Raw genomic sequence first — 17,480 nt, 5'->3', positions numbered from 1 at the left:
TCACACCCCAGCCCTCTGCCCTCACCCCTGCACCCCCCACACACCCCAGCCCGGACTCCGGCATCCCCCACACATACCCAGCCCCCTGCCCTGACTCCTGCACCCTTCTCACACACCCTCAGCCCCCTGCCCTGAGCACCAAATGAGAGCTCCTGCACACACACACACCCCACATTCCCACCTCACCCTTCACACAAAATGGGAGCTGCCCAGGTAAGTGCTCCACACCCAAACCTCCTGCCCCAACCCTGAGCCCCCTCCCTCATTCTAGCTCCTGGCCAGACCCTGCACCCCAACCTGCTCCTTCACCCCCAGCCCTGGTCTCAGCACACTCCCACCCTCATCTCAGTGCAGAGAGAGAGGAAGGGAATGGCTAGAACCAGGGAGAAGGTAGGTACCTACTCTATGTGGGCAGGGCCGGGACCCCAGACCGGCAGCGGGCTGAGCGGGGCCGGCAGCCGGGACCCTGGCTGGCAGGAGCCGGAGGATGGAACCCCAGACCGGCAGTAGACTGAGCAGCAGCAGCTGAGCCGCTCAGCCCACTGCTGGTCTGGGGTCCCAGCCACCGGCCCCTCTCAGCCTATTGCCGGTCTGGGGTTCTGGCTCCCAGCCCCTTGCCAGCTGGGGTCTCAGCCACAGGCCCCGCTCAGCCCGCTGCTGGCCTAGGTGAACGGAACCCCAGGCCGGCAACGGGCTGAGTGGGCCGGCGGTGTAAGATCAGCATTTTAATTTAATTTTAAATGAAGCTTCTTAAACATTTTGAAAACCTTGTTTACATACGACAATAGTTTAGTTATATAATATATAGACTTGTAGAGTGAGACCTTCTAAAAAATGTTAAAATGTATTATTGGCACGCGAAACCTTAAATTAAAGTGAATAAATGAAGACTCGGTGCACCACTTCTAAAAGGTTGCCGACCCCTGCTATACAGTAAAGAAGTCAAGATCCGAAGCATTCCTGTAAGTCAGCAAGAGGGCATTCATATTTTCCATATCAGGAAGCAGATTACTCATTTTGAAAAGATGCCAGCTATCCCTATTTTCTGTGCCATATTTGCTACAGTACGTAATTGCTACAGTTCAGTAAATCAGTAATAATGCTACAGACAACCAGCACTTAGTCTTTTATTTGGTGTGTAACTTATTCTCTTTTGAAATGCAGACCACATAAAATGCTTTTCAGTTTGCCAAAATTAGAAAAGCAGCTGTTTAAATCTTCAAAAGTAACACCTGATATAGAGCTTTAAGGCAGTAAAGGAGAACTGTACTAGTGGGGGAAAAATGAAAGTATTAAGGCATTCATGCCCTTACATCACTGGTGGAACCTAATGTCTGTGCACGAGTGTGTGCAAATATAAATAACTCCATGATATTTATGCCAGTTATATGAGTTAAATCAGCAGCAGGCTTGTTGTATGAAAGTAAACAGCCCCTAGGCTTGGTCAGACACTCTTTTTTTCTTTCCCAGTTTGCCACACACCTCCCACCCCTCATTTACTGAGATTCCGCTGGCCCAAGGCCTGGGATTTTGAGACTGACAGCTGATGTCATATAGAGATGTCCTCTTCTGTGTCCAACTAAACAAAATTTCAGTTAAGCAAAACCCCTGTAGTGCCCTATTATATACCCCCGACAAGAACTCTGCTCTACAATTCCTGACAATATTGATCAGGTTTATGGTTTTATCTAGTTTTGCTTATGACCAGCATAAGCACTAAGATAGATCTCAGTTAATTACATTTGTTAGTCACCTATGAATTCTAGGTAATTTAAATAATTGAATGTTTCCCCTTTACAAGTGCAGGGAATGCATTGAACAGTGTAACTGCACAGTGTATCCTGATTGGAAACAAAATTAAAATAGAAAATTGAGAATGTTTAGAATCTCTTAGTAGGCCAGTGAAGAAGTTTGGCATTCTTATGCTCTGAGAGACTGAACTGTGAAAACTGCTAGATCTCAAATGAATATGCAAAACCCACAGCCACTCTGGCATCTGCAATGTGATATTGCATGAGAAGTGAGAGATAAGATCTTTGTTTTTTAAATACATAATTTATGTAAATTAATATACCCGGCTGTTGTTAGATGTTGGCTGCTTGTGTGTGTTGTTTGTGTGCTGTCCCAGCTCTGTGCAGATAATTGGCACAGTGGACCTTGATCGAATTGCTCAATAACCACAAACTCGGTTCATAGCGAAGGCACTTGGTCAGGTTTATTGTCAACGAAGCACAGTCCCAATGTCCTAGCTCAATGGTTACAGTTAAACTAACACATGTATGCCCGTTGGAATGGACTGGCTTAGTTAATGGTGGGACTTTCCATTATCCCTAAGGTCAGCCAAAGACACTTCCTCTGAAACTTCATTTTATACCCCGATACAAATAAGTTATGTATTGCCCCCTGTTGTGGGTTGTTACCATCCATTACCTTGTACGTGGTGATTTGATCAAAACATCTCTATCCATCACACAATCATACCAGGCCTTTGATACAAGGGTTTATGTCTCAGGCTCTCTTCCTACTACATTCCCCCCACTTTTTGTCTTTTTTATGGGGAGGATGTTTACCCATTGTCCCGGAAAAGCATAATGCATTGACTGAAGATGATCCAGTAGGATAAACACTGTTATGTGGTCACCTTACTTTACCATCCATACTTCATGCCCCATCTGTCCCATAGTCTGCACATTCCCTCGTACGACTGATGGACAGATTTCATTTTCCAATTATTGTCAGTCCCTTATGGTGGACCTAGGAATGTTAGGCCCGGGACCATAACTAATCTGTGGGGTCTAGAGTTGTTCTTTGATAACTTTTGGGTGGCATGAGGAGGCCTTTATATTTATTTAATTGGTGATCAATGAGAAGGGCTTTGGTGGATGAGAAGAGCTTTGGTCACGATTATAAGTGTATTGTGCTTATACCTTATAGAGCAGTATAGGTGTATATATGAGCGTATATATATACATGATCCTTGAATAGATAAATACCAGATATATTTCCTATATAACTTCTGATAAATGATAATATATGAATAATATGGATAGTTGACGTTGCATGTAGCAATCAGAGCAATTAATGTTATGGCTTGTATTTCCATCAGTGTTACTCTAAGTGTCCTGATTATTGGAAATAGACTAACATCCTTTGGAATTTCCCATCAAGGAGTTTCCACCTCTCTTTGCACACTTTCTACTTCTTCTGTTTGTTGTTGGAAAGATGAGCTATGGATATTAAGTCTTTCTTGGTTCTTACCACCAAATCATGTATGTCCAATTGTAATTGCTCCACTGGGGGAAACAATTCAATTAATAAATCTTGTAGGTTTCCAGGAGGAGTAATAATTTCAGTGGCAGTGCTGAGGCTACTTGTTGGCCAAAAGGCATAGGTTCCAATTTGAATTGTGCTAGTGACTTCCACACAAAATCCTGTATTGATTCCAGGACAAATTGTTCCATGTATGGAAAAATTGGAATATCCCAAAGCATATACCACATCTTGTATTTGTACCATCTGATTGGCTAATTCTTTTTGTACCAGTTGAGCCCAGCCTCTTTTTGTGTTATTGGTATCAATTGTTCACATAGCCACCATCCATTATGTTTTGTGCAACAAACCTGATTAATTTCCAAGCCAGTTTTAGTTACTAGGAGCACAGTGGGATAATGCTGTACATAAGTATTATTTACCAAAGTTCCCACACTGTTGGCATAGAACGCCTTGACTGGATCTTGCATCCACCTTGGGATGGCCATCATGATGTTAAGACTTTTGCTGTCATCATGATCTAAACTTGAAACCATATCAAATTTAGCAAATTGCAGAAACACAGGAGCAATATTATTTACTCCTTGCTCCTGTATTTGTTTTAAAATGTCTGTGCGGTCTAGTACTTGTGGCCAGTTTTGTAATTGTAATAAACTTTGTTTGATCATTTCAATTACTCTGTCAGAGAGGCCGCACAGACAACTGCCAGTGAAACATCATTCTTTTCCATGCTGTTAATAATTGACAAAATAGTAGAATTCAGGTGGCTGAACCCTTGAGCAATTGAATGTATATTGTCAATGGTAATTGCACGTTGATCCAGCAATAGACTGCTAATGCCTCCTCCTGTTTTGACTGCCTTACCTATCCCATTAACAATGCTGTTTATTTTTAGATTGCGATTTTCGATATCTGCTGAATTCCATATGGACATGCCAAGACCTGAAATTCCCAATACTGTGCCCATAAGACCTCTCTTCTTTCTCCTTTGCTGTTTTAGTAAGGGATTTTGAAAACCCTTCCAAAATAGCAATTGAATTTCAATTTCTGAATTGAACCAATTTTGTATTGTTGTGGACATTGTATTGGCATGGTCATACTAGCAAAATTTAGTTTTATTGGCATATATATCCATCCCATATTCTCTACCACATACTCTGTGGTAGGGTTCAGGAAGAGTCCTGATGTGGGCCAAGGTTGTAGGTTTGGACATTCCATTGATGAGATAGTGTCAGTAGTGACGTGAGTGGTTGGGGGTAAGGTGGGAGTCTGAGTTGGACAGACTCCTTCACATACCTGTACATGATAAATGCATTTCCTAATTTCTGAGGCCATGGTCCAAGTTCCTGTGTATATACCCTTATCTTCTAGCTAAATGCTCTTTATATAAATGGAGGCACTCCACCCATCCTCCAGGTTAACAAAGGTGATTCTATTTGACCATAACCCATATGCTTTAACAATTCCTTTGATATAACCAATTACTGTGTCACCTGCTCTGAACCAATAAATCAATACCTCTGCTCTTTCCTTTTGTATGATTGAATGTTGTATGGAAAAGCTAGGTTATCCCCTACCAGGCCCATCAAGTGGTAGTCCATTATTTGTTGTGTGGTTAATAATACTCGTGTCTTTTCTGGTGTTTCTATTTTTTGTTCCTTAATCTGTGTGGATTCATGGTCAGTGGATGCCTCTCAAGTATATTACTAGAACCGGTATTAGGGGATACAGCAAGGATAATAAATTGTTCACAGTTAACCTCCTCATCCACCTTCCAACAACCATTATACTGTCTATGTGTCTCTTTGGTTAAAGTCAGTTCTTTTTCAATTCATTATTTGGTTTTACTAAATTGTTTTGTGGGAATATGCTGTGCCTGGGTCATGACTCCCATACTCACGCCCAGGCAATCTGTATTGCCACAGGTGATTCTCTAAGGATATGTTCCTCTTCTTGTTTCCCTTCTGTTTCACACACCAATTTTAAAACCATTCCGGCCGGACAGGTTTGGCCTGCAGCAGCCAGCACAGTAGAGTTACTTGGAATCTGCATCAATAGGTTTCTGGCCATGGGATGTGACTGATTTATCTTCTTGGTATCTGACAATCCTTTTGCCTTTTGGATCATGAGCACTACACCCAGTCTCCATATCCAGGTTGGCATCATAACCTGTGAAAATATAAATTGCTTCTCTCTCTCTCTCTCTTTTTTCCCCCAAAGAACTTGGTCAGGTTTATTGTCAATGAAGCGCGGTCCTAATGTCCTAGCTCAATGGTTACAGGTACACTAACACATGTATGTCTGTTGGAATGGACTGGCTTAGTTAATGGCGGGACTTTCCCTTATGCCCTGGGCCAGCCAAAGACACTCCCTCTGAGACTTCATTTTGTACCCCAATACAAACAAGTTACGTATTTCCCCTTGACGTGGGTTGTTACCACCCATTACCTTGTACATGTTGGTTTGATCAAAACATCTCTATCCATCACATTGTCACCCTGACCTTATCTTTAGGAGTGGTCAGTGTGTACTTGTTATCTTTGAGGGTGGGAGGTGTTCTGGTACCATCTTTCTGGAATGTGTTTGTGTGAGTATCCTGTGCCTAGCCTTTCTTAGGACTGTGTGTGTTTTTGCAATATCAGCCCTGTTCTTGCAGGTTCTGTGAGCTCACAGCCTGTCTCTTGCTAACTTTTGCTTTATATTAGCAAGGCTTGACCACTACTTTAATTCAGGCCTCACACCAGGCCTTTGATACAAGGGCTTATGTCTCAGGCTCTCTTCCTACTACACCTGCATTTCTATATTATTGTACAGTGCCTTGCATTCTGAGGCCCCAATCTGTTTGAGGTCTCTATTATTATTAAACATTTATGTTGTTGTAGTGCCTGGAGGATTATATGTGTTCCCCTCAGGCTTAATCATAGAGAGAGATCCATAACTTGAACCTGGGGGACTCTGTGCTCCAAGAAAAAAGTGTGAATATTTTATGAAAGATTTAGTACTCTGAAGAGAAGATCAGTTTTCTCAATTATTTCTTCATTTTGCTTGCTTTCATTGTGTTACTATTTTCTTCCATCATTTCTCAGTTTTACTTGTAAATAGGGCTCAACCTACTTATTCTTTAGCTAGAAAACTCCCACTGAAGTTTAAACTAAGGATGTTTAAGGATGTGAGATATGGCCCATTTTACATGTTGTGTGTGTTTCACATATAATGCATTTATTTACGTGCATCAAACTTCATTCATCTCCAGTTCTTGGCAGTTCTGGTCTGTGACAATGGATCCTGTTTCATTTTCTTGTCCTATGTAGCAGTAGTGCCTCCCTTTCTTTCAGCTGCTTTTAGAGGTCTTCTGGAAGCCAGGAAGATGTTGCCAGCACCATGCTCACCAGCCAGCAATCCAATGACTACCAGCAAGTGCTCTGAAGTCTGTAGTTTGGGAGCCTCTGGTTTATGAAACCTTAAAATTAGTGTTAATTTTCCTGTCTCTGTGTGTAAATACACATGTATATGTAATATAGTATATACTTTTTTACATTTTTTTATGGCTGTAATGTTAGCAAGGCTTCCAAGAAGGTATTTTTAACAGCTCTCAATGCTGGCCTCACTTTAGAGAAACCAGAGTTAGGCAAATGCTTAACACTTTTGAAAATAATGCCTCCAATGTATAGTTCATACCCATTTTCAGCATTCATGTCTGACGGTCAGCATAGGGTACCTGTTTCTGCTCTCTTGAAAACAATGGCAAAATGACCTCAGTGGCAACTGGTTGGGTTCTAATTTTCCACCTGATGGTAGAAAACTATTGTAACATGCAAATGGTGCCAACCATTAATTGGCTCCTGAATCTGAATATAGGCCAGTCTTTTAAAGATTTATCAGGAACAGTTTAAATGGCAACAAAATTTGAAAATCAATAATGGCTTCACCCAATGGCTATACATACCGTATATTGGTTATTAGTAATTAAAATTTGCTTCAGGCTTTTTGTTTTGTAGCTTTTATCTCTGTGGCAGTTTAGTATTTTCCACAAACCTTAATAATTACAATTTAAATTAGGACTTGGCTTGAAAACATGTGAATAACTATTTCATACAATGGATGTGAAAAGTTACCTTATTAGATAAATGCAACTAGTAAAGAAAACATGCTTTAGAATGCTTTCAGCAGTTCTGAGTGTTTTTGGACGGATCGGGAAGGAGGGGAGTCTGTCATAGGCTTCTCCATGGGATGATGGACTGTTTATACTTTCTCTCCCTTCTTTTCCCTTCCCTCCAGTTTACAAGGTTGTGGGCCATGACAGGTTGTGAGGCACTATTGATACTAAAAAGGAGGCTTTTTTTCATTTACATGTTTAATGCTTTAGTTTTTCAGAGGCTGAAAATATTTTCAGTTTTATTTGCTATTTTTAAATTCTGCTATTGATGGACAGATAAAAAATAAAAGTGAGCAGGTTTGATGGCACATGCATCCTCTTCTGTGTGAATCCTGCTGGCCAGGCCCACAGAACAGGCCTGGGTATGTGTAGCGGGGCCAACTTTCGCTGCTCTAGTAAGGAGCAACATGTACCTGCTCAATGCAACATAGGCCCTATCCAGTTTAGGGAACAGGGAGAAGGATAAGTGTCACATGATTATCAGGGCATGTCCCCTTGGGGACCTGGTCTGCAGGCCAGTATGGGTATAGAAAAGTTATCTTCCTCATCTTGTGCACCTGCCCTAAAGTTTGAATTTTTAGGTCAGTGGGCCACAGATTGAACTAATTTATCTCCTTAAAAATTTCATGCTATATTTTCAGATAATGTATTATCAGAATTTTCTTTATTTTCAGAAAGTGGTGTGGTCTAGTATTTTGAAAGCTGACCTGGGAATCTGGAAACCTTGGCATCTATTACTGACTCTGCCCACAATGACTCTGTCTGTGGCCTTGAGACAGACTAAGTTTTCTCATCTGTAAACTGGGCCTAATGTCTGCCTACCTTGCCAAAAATTTGTGGGAGTTAATTAGAGCTGAATCAGCCCTTAGTAGGGCTCTTCAGTGACTACATTCACACTGGTGCTATATCAGAGGAGCAATACTCTTGGGATGGAAGAAGTCTGTTGTAATGGGGTGGCAGTTTTAATACATGTTAGGGCTCCATAGAAGCCTAACTTATGTAGGGTGCCATGGAGAAGCACTGAATCAGTGAATCTCTCAAGACCCCTTACTTAGCCACCTCCTCAGCAAACTCCACCCACTTTCTGGACTCTGCTGTCCAGTTCTGTAGACACAATTGGTCACACTTTCTGCCTCTGAAAGGCTATAGCCTGCATTCCAGTGGAGAGAATAGGGGTCCATGTTTGTAAAGTGTTTTGAACATGAAGTCCAACATATTTTACATTAACTCTTCCATAAATGTAACTAATGAATGTCTGGAAGAATTCTCAGCACCCTTACATTCCTGGCCAGTATTTGACTTTCTAAAAATGTAATTATCCAATCCACTGGCATGTTCTCATTAATGAGACCTTTAGAAGGGTTGGCCTGTAATTCAGTTTCAAGTTCCGCAGAAGAAGTTCTGGTCTGCCTACTTGCTTTTCATTTTGAATAATCTAGTAATCATCTAAGCAGGAATAACCACTATCTTTCCTTCAAATGGCATAAATGGAACGTGTAGCCAGTCTGTGTTATCTCTTGGTCTTCTGGCAATTATTGTAGCACAAGAGTGTGTGAGGTGGGATTGAGTTGAGGGCAAAAAACATGATTCACAAGCTCTAGGTGGGCCTGTTAAGTAAGGCATAAATTTATCAAACTTAAAAAATCTCTCCTTGCTTCTGTTCTCATATTTCTTAGCATTCTTATCACCCTTTTCTCTAATTTTATTATGTTTCTTAGGCAGATGTGATGCAATAGCCTTTGGGCTCTTAGACTGTTCTGATGTGGTGGACTAAGACAGACTGTGTAAAACCAGAAACTTACTTCAACTCAAAACACTCGTTGACATACATTTGGGATTTTGGCGGTCTAACTCTCCTCCTTCCCTCAAGTCTCCCAAGAGCTCTAAGATGGGAAGGAAGATGAACATCCTAGGATAATAGTTCTCCAACTTTTTAATTCTGTAGACCACTTTGTAAGAAGGATCTTCACATAAACTACCATGTTTCCCAAGCCCCAGCTTCTCTATCATATATTTGGTCTACATAGGTACCAGAACAAACCACCAAAAAGATATCTTTAAACCATTGGTGGCCAAAGAGTCCTGATGATCCATGAATTCCACTCTTAATAAAAAGCAATGGGTATTTTTGACAAATGGAGTTGTGTTATAAGCTAGCTCTTATCGAGAAATGGTCTTTATCCTTCATTTTATGCCTGACATACTCGTCAGCGCTCCTTCAGGGAATTTCAGAATTTTGCTATATAGAACTTCTCTAACTGATCTGTACTTTTCTTTCTTCATGTAAAAATGACATCTCAGTGAACTTGCACACACCGCTTAAATATCCTAAATGCCGAGCACAGATGAAAGGAACCCAAATAATCAGGAGACAAAAAATGTATTTATTTAAAATATCACTTTTTTATTGCCTAGACTCATTTTATATTTTCAAATACTCAAATCTATCAGATAGTTTTCTGTTTGAAATATCTACGCTTTGACATGTCCCATATGAATACTGATAACAGTTTTAAGACAATTTTGCAGTAGGATGGGTAATCAGAAAAACATTTCAGTAGGTTTATTTGAAAAACATTTTTGTCTTCTCATACATTCTGACCTTTAGTTCCTCTAGAGAAACATAATGCATCTTTGAATGCTGTTCTATAAATTTGAATAGGCATTTATTCTTAGGTGTTCTGTCTTTTCTGGCATGTAAAATTACAGGGTTCTTAGATAATATCAAAAAAAGTAGAAAGCTGTAGGAGTTTTAAAATTTTGTTATGTCAAACAGGGAATACATTAAAACTTAATTTTTTAAAAAAGTTAAAAATATATCTGCTGGGCAAATTGTAAGAATAATCACATCAAAAGAAATGGAAAAAAGTATTAAAGTGTGATTTACCTAAAATATAAAATCTTACGTCAGTGCTGATACACCATAAAAAATTTGATTGTCTCAGTTCTGCCTTTGGAGAAATGCAGCTGCCATTGCATATTGGATTCTTAATATAATGAGAGTAAAATGTGAGACATTTTAAAAAAGAAATCCTTATCCCCCTCCCCCAATTTGGAAGGGAAACGACTCACAGTCTATCAGGTATTCTTTGGAAAGCTTCAAGAGAATTTGTCTTTAGTGCTGGCAAATGTAATTGAGTTTTCTTTCAGTACCATTTTTATGTCTGATTGTCATATTAGGTCATATGAAAGAACACTGCCTAACAGGCTCCTTCACAGTAGTTAGAAACATTAAGTCATACTCAGCCATATGCACTTAATGTGCCAGTATGATTTATAGAGGAAGAACCTGAACAAGGAAAAAATGCATATTCAGTATGCTTACAATATTAATGACAGTATAGTGGTGACAAATATCACGCTGCACATCTGTGGACACCATGCCTTCTAGCTATCTGAGCTAATGTGATATGATGTGAAAATTCATAGTCCTCACTGAACTGGCCAGAAAATGCCACTATTTGCATTTTAGCATGGGGCCCGGGTCACTTTCTGGTTTGAACTAAAGTAAATGGTGGATTCTCTAATTTGAAGCCTTTAATTTAAGATTTGAGGACTACAGTAACTCAACCAGAAGTTATGGGCCTGTTGCAGGAGTGGGTAGGTGAAGTTCTGTGGCCTGAAATGTGCAGGAGGTCAGATTAGAAGTTCATGGTGGTCCCTTCTGGCATTAAAGTCTATGGTTTGAGTCTGTTACACAAACTAAGTTAAAAAAAAACATTATTAAGGCTGCAAAGTTAAACACTCAAAAGTTAGGAAATCCCAGGATTAAGGTTGCTTGTACAGTCTTAATTCAGCCCCTGTGTGTGTATGCATTATGATACAGTCTTTAATTACACCATTACATACTGTGTTTTTCCCTGCCTCATTCAGTGCACCGAGTGGATGGTGCTCACTTAATATTTTGCTATTCAATATTTTGTTTTCTCCTGATTGTTTAATATGTGGTCCCAGGGCTTATTTACTGCACACTATTGAAACTGTGTGCTGCAGACAGAATTATTAATTTTCTCAAGGGCTTTTCTATGATGCTCATCACCATAATAGCTAAGTCCTTCACAAACATTAAATTAATTTATCTTCATAACACCTCTGTGAGGTAAGGGGATAGTATTAAATGATTAGGGGTCTGGAACACATGACTTATGAGGAGAGGCTGAGGGAACTGGGATTGTTTAGTCTGCAGAAGAGAAGAACGAGGGGGGATTTGATAGCTGCTTTCAACTACCTGAGAGGTGGTTCCAAAGAGGATGGTTCTAGACTATTCTCAGTGGTAGAAGAGGACAGGACAAGGAGTAATGGTCTCAAGTTGCAGTGGGGGAGGTTTAGATTGGATATTAGGAAAAACTTTTTCACTAGGAGAGTGGTGAAACACTGGAATGCGTTACCTAGGGAGGTGGTAGAATCTCCTTCCTTAGAAGTTTTTAAGGTCAGGCTTGACAAAGCCCTGGCTGGGATGATTTAATTGGGGATTGGTCATGCTTTGAGCAGGGGGTTGGACTGGATGACCTCCTGAGGTCCCTTCCAGCCCTGATATTCTATGATTCTATGATTCTCTATGCCTCAGTCCCCCATCTGTAACATGGAACTAATACCTCGCAGGGCTCTTGTCAGGAGCATGACAGCAGGGAGCTCAGATGCTACAGCAATGAGGATAGATTGATAGACAAGCTAAGACACTCATCCTGCAACCAACAGGTAGTTTTGCCTGAGTAAGGAGTACGGATTCGGGCCCATATGTAGCAAAGGACACAACAGGCTTTTATTCTCTGTTTCTCCTTTCAAACTCTCATTTCTATAAGTTGCAGGGTGTACTGGATTGAGCACCTAGATCCATTTACTCACCAAGAGCCAACAGGGTAAACACTCCGCTTAATAGAGCTGTGGGAAGGGTATGGCTGGACAACTCCCACCAGCACTCATATTGTGCCTTAAGCTCTTCAGCCTTCAGCTGCTAAGTAAATAAAAGCCTCTCTTTAGACAATGCACCATTTAGTCGTCTGCCGGAGAGCTAATCTGAGCAGGGGATACTGTGAGGAGTGTAGCAAGACAGCTCGGGATGTCAGCGTCTGCTTGGTGCTAAAAGAGGTCCAGGGTAATTGGAATGGAGATGAACTCTACAATGGGAGCATCATCTACGAGGAGAGGCTGAGGGAACTGGGATTGTTTAGTCTACAGAAGAGAAAAATGAGGGGGGATTTGATAGCTGCTTTCAACTACCTGAAAGGTGGATCCAAAGAGGATGGATCTAGACTATTCTCAGTGATAGCAGATGTCAGGACAAGGAGTAATGGTCTCGAGTTGCAGTGGGGGAGATTTAGGTTGGATATTAGGAAAAACTTTTTCACTAGGAGGGTGCTGAAGCACTGGAATGCGTTACCTAGGGAGGTGGTGGAATCTCCTTCCTTAGAAGTTTTTAAGGTCAGGCTTGACAAAGCCCTGGCTGGGATGATTTAGTTGGGGATTGGTCCTGCTTTGAGCAGGGGGTTGGACTAGATGACCTCCTGAGGTCCCTTCCAACCCTGATAGTCTATGATTCTATTATCCATATTTTACAGATGGGGTGCTGAGGTTCAGAGAGATTTAGGTCAAAAATATCCACTGATTTTGGGTGCCCAAATTCAAATGCCTATGACCTGATTTTTCAGCGTACTTAAAGTTATATAGTACTTTATATGTTCAAAGCACAGTTCCCATTGTTTTCAGTTGCAGCTCTGAGTGCTCAGCAGTTCTGCAAATTAGACCCCAGCTTGAACACCCAGAAAATGAGGAATACACAGTTAATGACCATTTGTGAAAAGTTTTGTTTAAGTTACTTGCCCAACATCCACAGGAGCTCTGTGGCAGAGGCAGGGATAGAATCCAGTTCTCCAAGGCTGAATCCAGCTGCCCTAACCAGGAGTGAAATCATCCCTTTTCTTCCTGCAATCCCCTGCCTCATTCACTGCACACCTTCCAACTTCTGCAACAAGTGAGGCAGGGGTCATAAATACAACAGCCTCCTTCGCTACACAATCCTGATTCATCCTCAGAGTGGTCCATTGTTTGCACTGAATGATGCAGTGATCCTAGGGAAAAAGTACTATGCAATCATTTAATTAACAACAGCTGTGCATATGGACAAGGGGACTGAATTAAGGTTGCAAAGGCAATCTTATTTCTGGCATTTCCTAAGTTCTGAGTTCTTGACTTTGCAACATTATTAATATTCTTTTAACATTTTGTGTGTTTATTAAAAAGTGAACCGAAATTCCATCATATGGCATCATATTGATACCCATATAGGTCATCTGTAGGGTTAGAACCTTTAGAGCTACCATACAGACCTCTGTCACTTGAGCTAATGGAATAACTGATAGCAGAAGTTGGTTGTCATCCTCTATGTGGAGCAGCACAAGATGAGGATGGGATGCTTTGCCAATGGGTTTCATAGATATTTGCTGACAACAGATGAATGGCAGGACCCGGGAATCTTGGTTTCCATTCCAGGCTGTAGAGAGTAGTGTTCTCAGGTGGGCACAGATTCCTCTGCTCATTTCCCGCAAGTGTGACCCATCTCCCTCTTCTGCCTTATTTCCTCTAACTTGTCCTTTTCCCAGTTCTGTCTCGTTCTCACTCCTGGCTTTTCGTCCCAGTCCTCATCTCCTTGCCCTGCCAATCCGAGTTCCCTTCACTCTTGGCTTTTCCTCTGATATGTCTTCCTTTTCTTCCCTCCCCCAGTTCTCTCTCCCCAGTGGATCCCAGTCCCAATCTTCCTTCTAGGTTTCCATGTCCAGTTTTAGTATCCCCACCTCCTAGTCCCAGTTTCCTAGCCCAGCCAGTCAGGTTCCTCCCTAGCTATCAGACCCAGTCCCCGCACCCTCCAGCCCCTTCTCCCAATCTATTCCTCCTATCCCTATAGAGGTCCAGTTCTTTTCCCCTCTGCATTTGAATCACACAGCTTCCCCCTCCACACTACCTGGTCCCTGCAGGAAGTTTAAGAGCACAGGAAAGACAGTCTCGCTGCTATCAGTTCAGCTGCCCAGGCTCAGCACACCTTGCAACCGCCCAGAGCTGTGATCATGGACAGTCCTGCTCAACTCCAGGCAGGAGCATAATCAGTGGAGACAGAATTTTGCGGGGGGGGAGGGAATCTGAGGCTTTACTGAGCATCTGCAAAAATGCAGTTTTTTCCCCAGAGGCTAATAATGTGGCCAAATTTGGGCAGATTTTCATGGGAATAGCAAAAGGTACATCCCTGACACAAAGGCCACCCCCCTAATAAAATTTAAGTCTTTGCTTCCAGGCAGAATGGTGCTAGAGCTTTTCATAGAAAATGGTGTCAGAATTTTTTAACACAGCAAAACAATGTATTTGTAACTAGCCTCATTCTTTGAAATGGCTAAACCATTTCCCCTGAAAGTTCTCTTCCCCACACCCCCAAAATCAGCTTGAGGCAGTAACTTGTCAGGTAAAAAATTAGCCCAAACGGTTAAAGTTTGGCAAATTTAAAAGCAACTGAATACAGGGTTTTATAATGGGAAGTGTTGGGTATCCTTAATAATAGGTGGTGCTACCAGCCACACATATAATACACAAAGAAGAGATTATATATTGCAATCTAATTTTACTTTTTTGACAGGGTCACTGAGCTAGTGGATGGGCGGTGAAGGAGTAGATTCAGTTATCAAACTGTGAAGACATATCAAATGGTGTCCCTCAAGAGTGTGTCCTGGCTGCAGTACAGTTCAATATTTTCATTAACAATTGGGATGATGGAGTAGAGAGTATGCATACAAAAAATTATGGATGACACCAAGGGAGGGATAGCAAGCATTTGGATAAATTGGAGGATTGGTATGAAATCAGTAAGATAAAATTCATTAAAGACAAGTGCAAAGTACTACTTCACTTATGAAGGAAAAATCAGATGCATACATACAAAATGGGGAATAGCTGGTTAGGAAGCATTACTGCAGAAGAGGATTTGGAAGTTATATTGGATCACAAATTGAATGAGTTAACAGTGTAGTACTGTTGTGAAAAAGGCAAATATCACTCTGTGTGTATTAATAGGAGTAAGACTTGGAAGGCAATTGTTCCACACTACTCAGCACTGGTGAAGCCTCAACTGGAGTACAGTAACTCCTCACTTAAAGTCGTCCCGGTTAATGTTGTTTCGTTGTTACATTGCTGATCAATTAGGGAACATGGTCATTTAAAGTTGGGCAATGCTCCCTTATAACGTCGTTTGGCAGCTTTGTCCACTGCTTGCAAGAAGAGCAGCCCGTTGCAGCGAGCTGGTGGGGGCTTGGAACCAGGTTGGAACCATCAGCTCCCTACTCCCCTAAGTTCCCTGTGCAGCAGCCGCCCAGCAGGCTATCAACTGCTGGCAGTTCAGCTGTCCCTCCCCTCACTGCCGTGTGTTGCTCCTGCCCTCTGCCTTGGAGCTGCTCTCCGAGTCTCCTGCTTGCTGTGGGGTGTGTGGGGGAGAAGAGGAGGGCTAATGTCAGGGTGTCCCCCTCCCTCTTGCTCCTGCACCCCACTTCTCCATAGAGCAGGGGGACACACGACAGGGCTCAGGATGGAGGGAGCTTCCTGGCAGCAGCTGTGGTCTCAGCTTGCTGATTAACTTAACAAGGCAGTGTACTTGAGTGGGTCAGCGTACTTAAAGGGGAAATGCGCCTCTCTCTCTCTCTCTCTCACACACACACACACAGTGTGTGTGTGTCTCTGTCTGCCATGCTGTCTCCCCTCCCTCCATTCCTGCTGCCTTGTAGAGTTTGAGGCTACATTAACAATGAGTTAACCCTTGAGGGCTCAGCCAATTGCTAGTTCATCATTTAGCAGTAAGGCATTCCCTGGAAAATATCCCACCCTCTGACTTCACCCCTCAACCAAGCTTCACAATCATCATTGCTGTGTACAGTATTAAATTGTTTGTTTAAAACATATACTCGGTGTGTGTGTGTGTGTATATATATACACATATATATATAGTTTTTTGTCTGGTGAAAAAATTTCCCTGGAACCTAAACCCCTTTTTACATTAATTCTTATGGGGAAATTGGATTCACTTAACATTGTTTTTCTTAAAGTCGCATTTTTCAGGAACATAACTACAACATTAAATGAGGAGTTACTGTATTGTGTCCTATTTGGAGCACCACACTTTAAGAAAGATGTGGAGAGAGTCTAGAGGAGAGCAACAAAAATAAGTGGTTTAGGAAACAAGACCTTAGTGAGGAAAAGTTGAAATAATTGGTTATGGTTAATCCAGAAGAGGGAAGTCTGAGGGGGGAGGGGTATATAAGTGTTCTAATATATAAAAAATTGTTATAAAAAGGGATGGTGATTAGTTGTTCTCCATGTTTGCTGAAATAGACAGCTTAGTCTACAGCAAGAGAGATTTAGGTTAAGAATTAGGAAAAAATTTCTAAGTATAAGAATAGTTAAGCAATGGCACAGGTTACCTGTGGAGATTGTGGAATCCCCATCATTGGAGGTTGCTAAGACCAGGTTAGACAAACATCTGTCTGGGCTGATGTAGATATATTTAATTCTGCCTCAGCGTAGAAGGATGGACCTCTTGAGATCCCTTCCAGCCCTACATTTCTATGATTCTGTGATCACATTTAATATCATGTGTATATTTCTGGTATTATGCAGTCTAGAGTATACATGTCTTTTCACAAAAGTAAAACTAGGCAAAACATTTATGGTTCCCGTCGGCCATTAAAACTTCCAAAAATAATGGTGTGTGAGAAATAAATACCAGGGGCTAAAACCATCTCTAAAAGTCCTAAATGGTGCCTCTAAAAATATTGTAGTAATAGTCCCTTAACCAATGATCCTACTGAAATCAGAAAATCACTTGCTTGAAACCAGAAACTATTGTGCATTCTCTCTTTTAATGTGCACATGCTGGCTGATTGCTTAGCTATTTCTCCTTTCTAAAGATAAAAGAACATGCCTTACAGAGTTCCCAAGCATTGGAGAATGTTGCCAACTCATTCCCTACTTAAGAACTATACTAGAAGTCTCTTTTTCTCAAGAACACGGTTTACATTCCTGT

General features: G+C 41.4%; 1 protein-coding gene across 4 annotated transcripts in view; it reads left to right on the top strand.

The window, feature by feature from the left end:
* PRKD1 (protein kinase D1) overlaps nt 1-17,480 on the top strand; it is a 297,785-nt gene that overhangs the window by 160,758 nt on the left and 119,547 nt on the right. Inside the window, exon 1 of one of the 4 annotated variants that reach the window (XM_075129741.1) lies at nt 76-213. The exons of the other annotated variants lie outside the window; for them this stretch is intronic. Within the exon in view, the coding sequence (XP_074985842.1) occupies nt 199-213 (15 nt within the window). The 5' untranslated portion in view covers nt 76-198. Of the gene's footprint in view, nt 1-75; nt 214-17,480 lie in introns of those variants that run through there. 4 annotated transcript variants of the gene reach the window in all.

This window comes from Caretta caretta, chromosome 6 (assembly GCF_965140235.1).
Source record: "Caretta caretta isolate rCarCar2 chromosome 6, rCarCar1.hap1, whole genome shotgun sequence".
Taxonomy (NCBI): domain Eukaryota; kingdom Metazoa; phylum Chordata; order Testudines; family Cheloniidae; genus Caretta; species Caretta caretta.
This window is presented reverse-complemented; position numbering and strand designations above follow the sequence as displayed.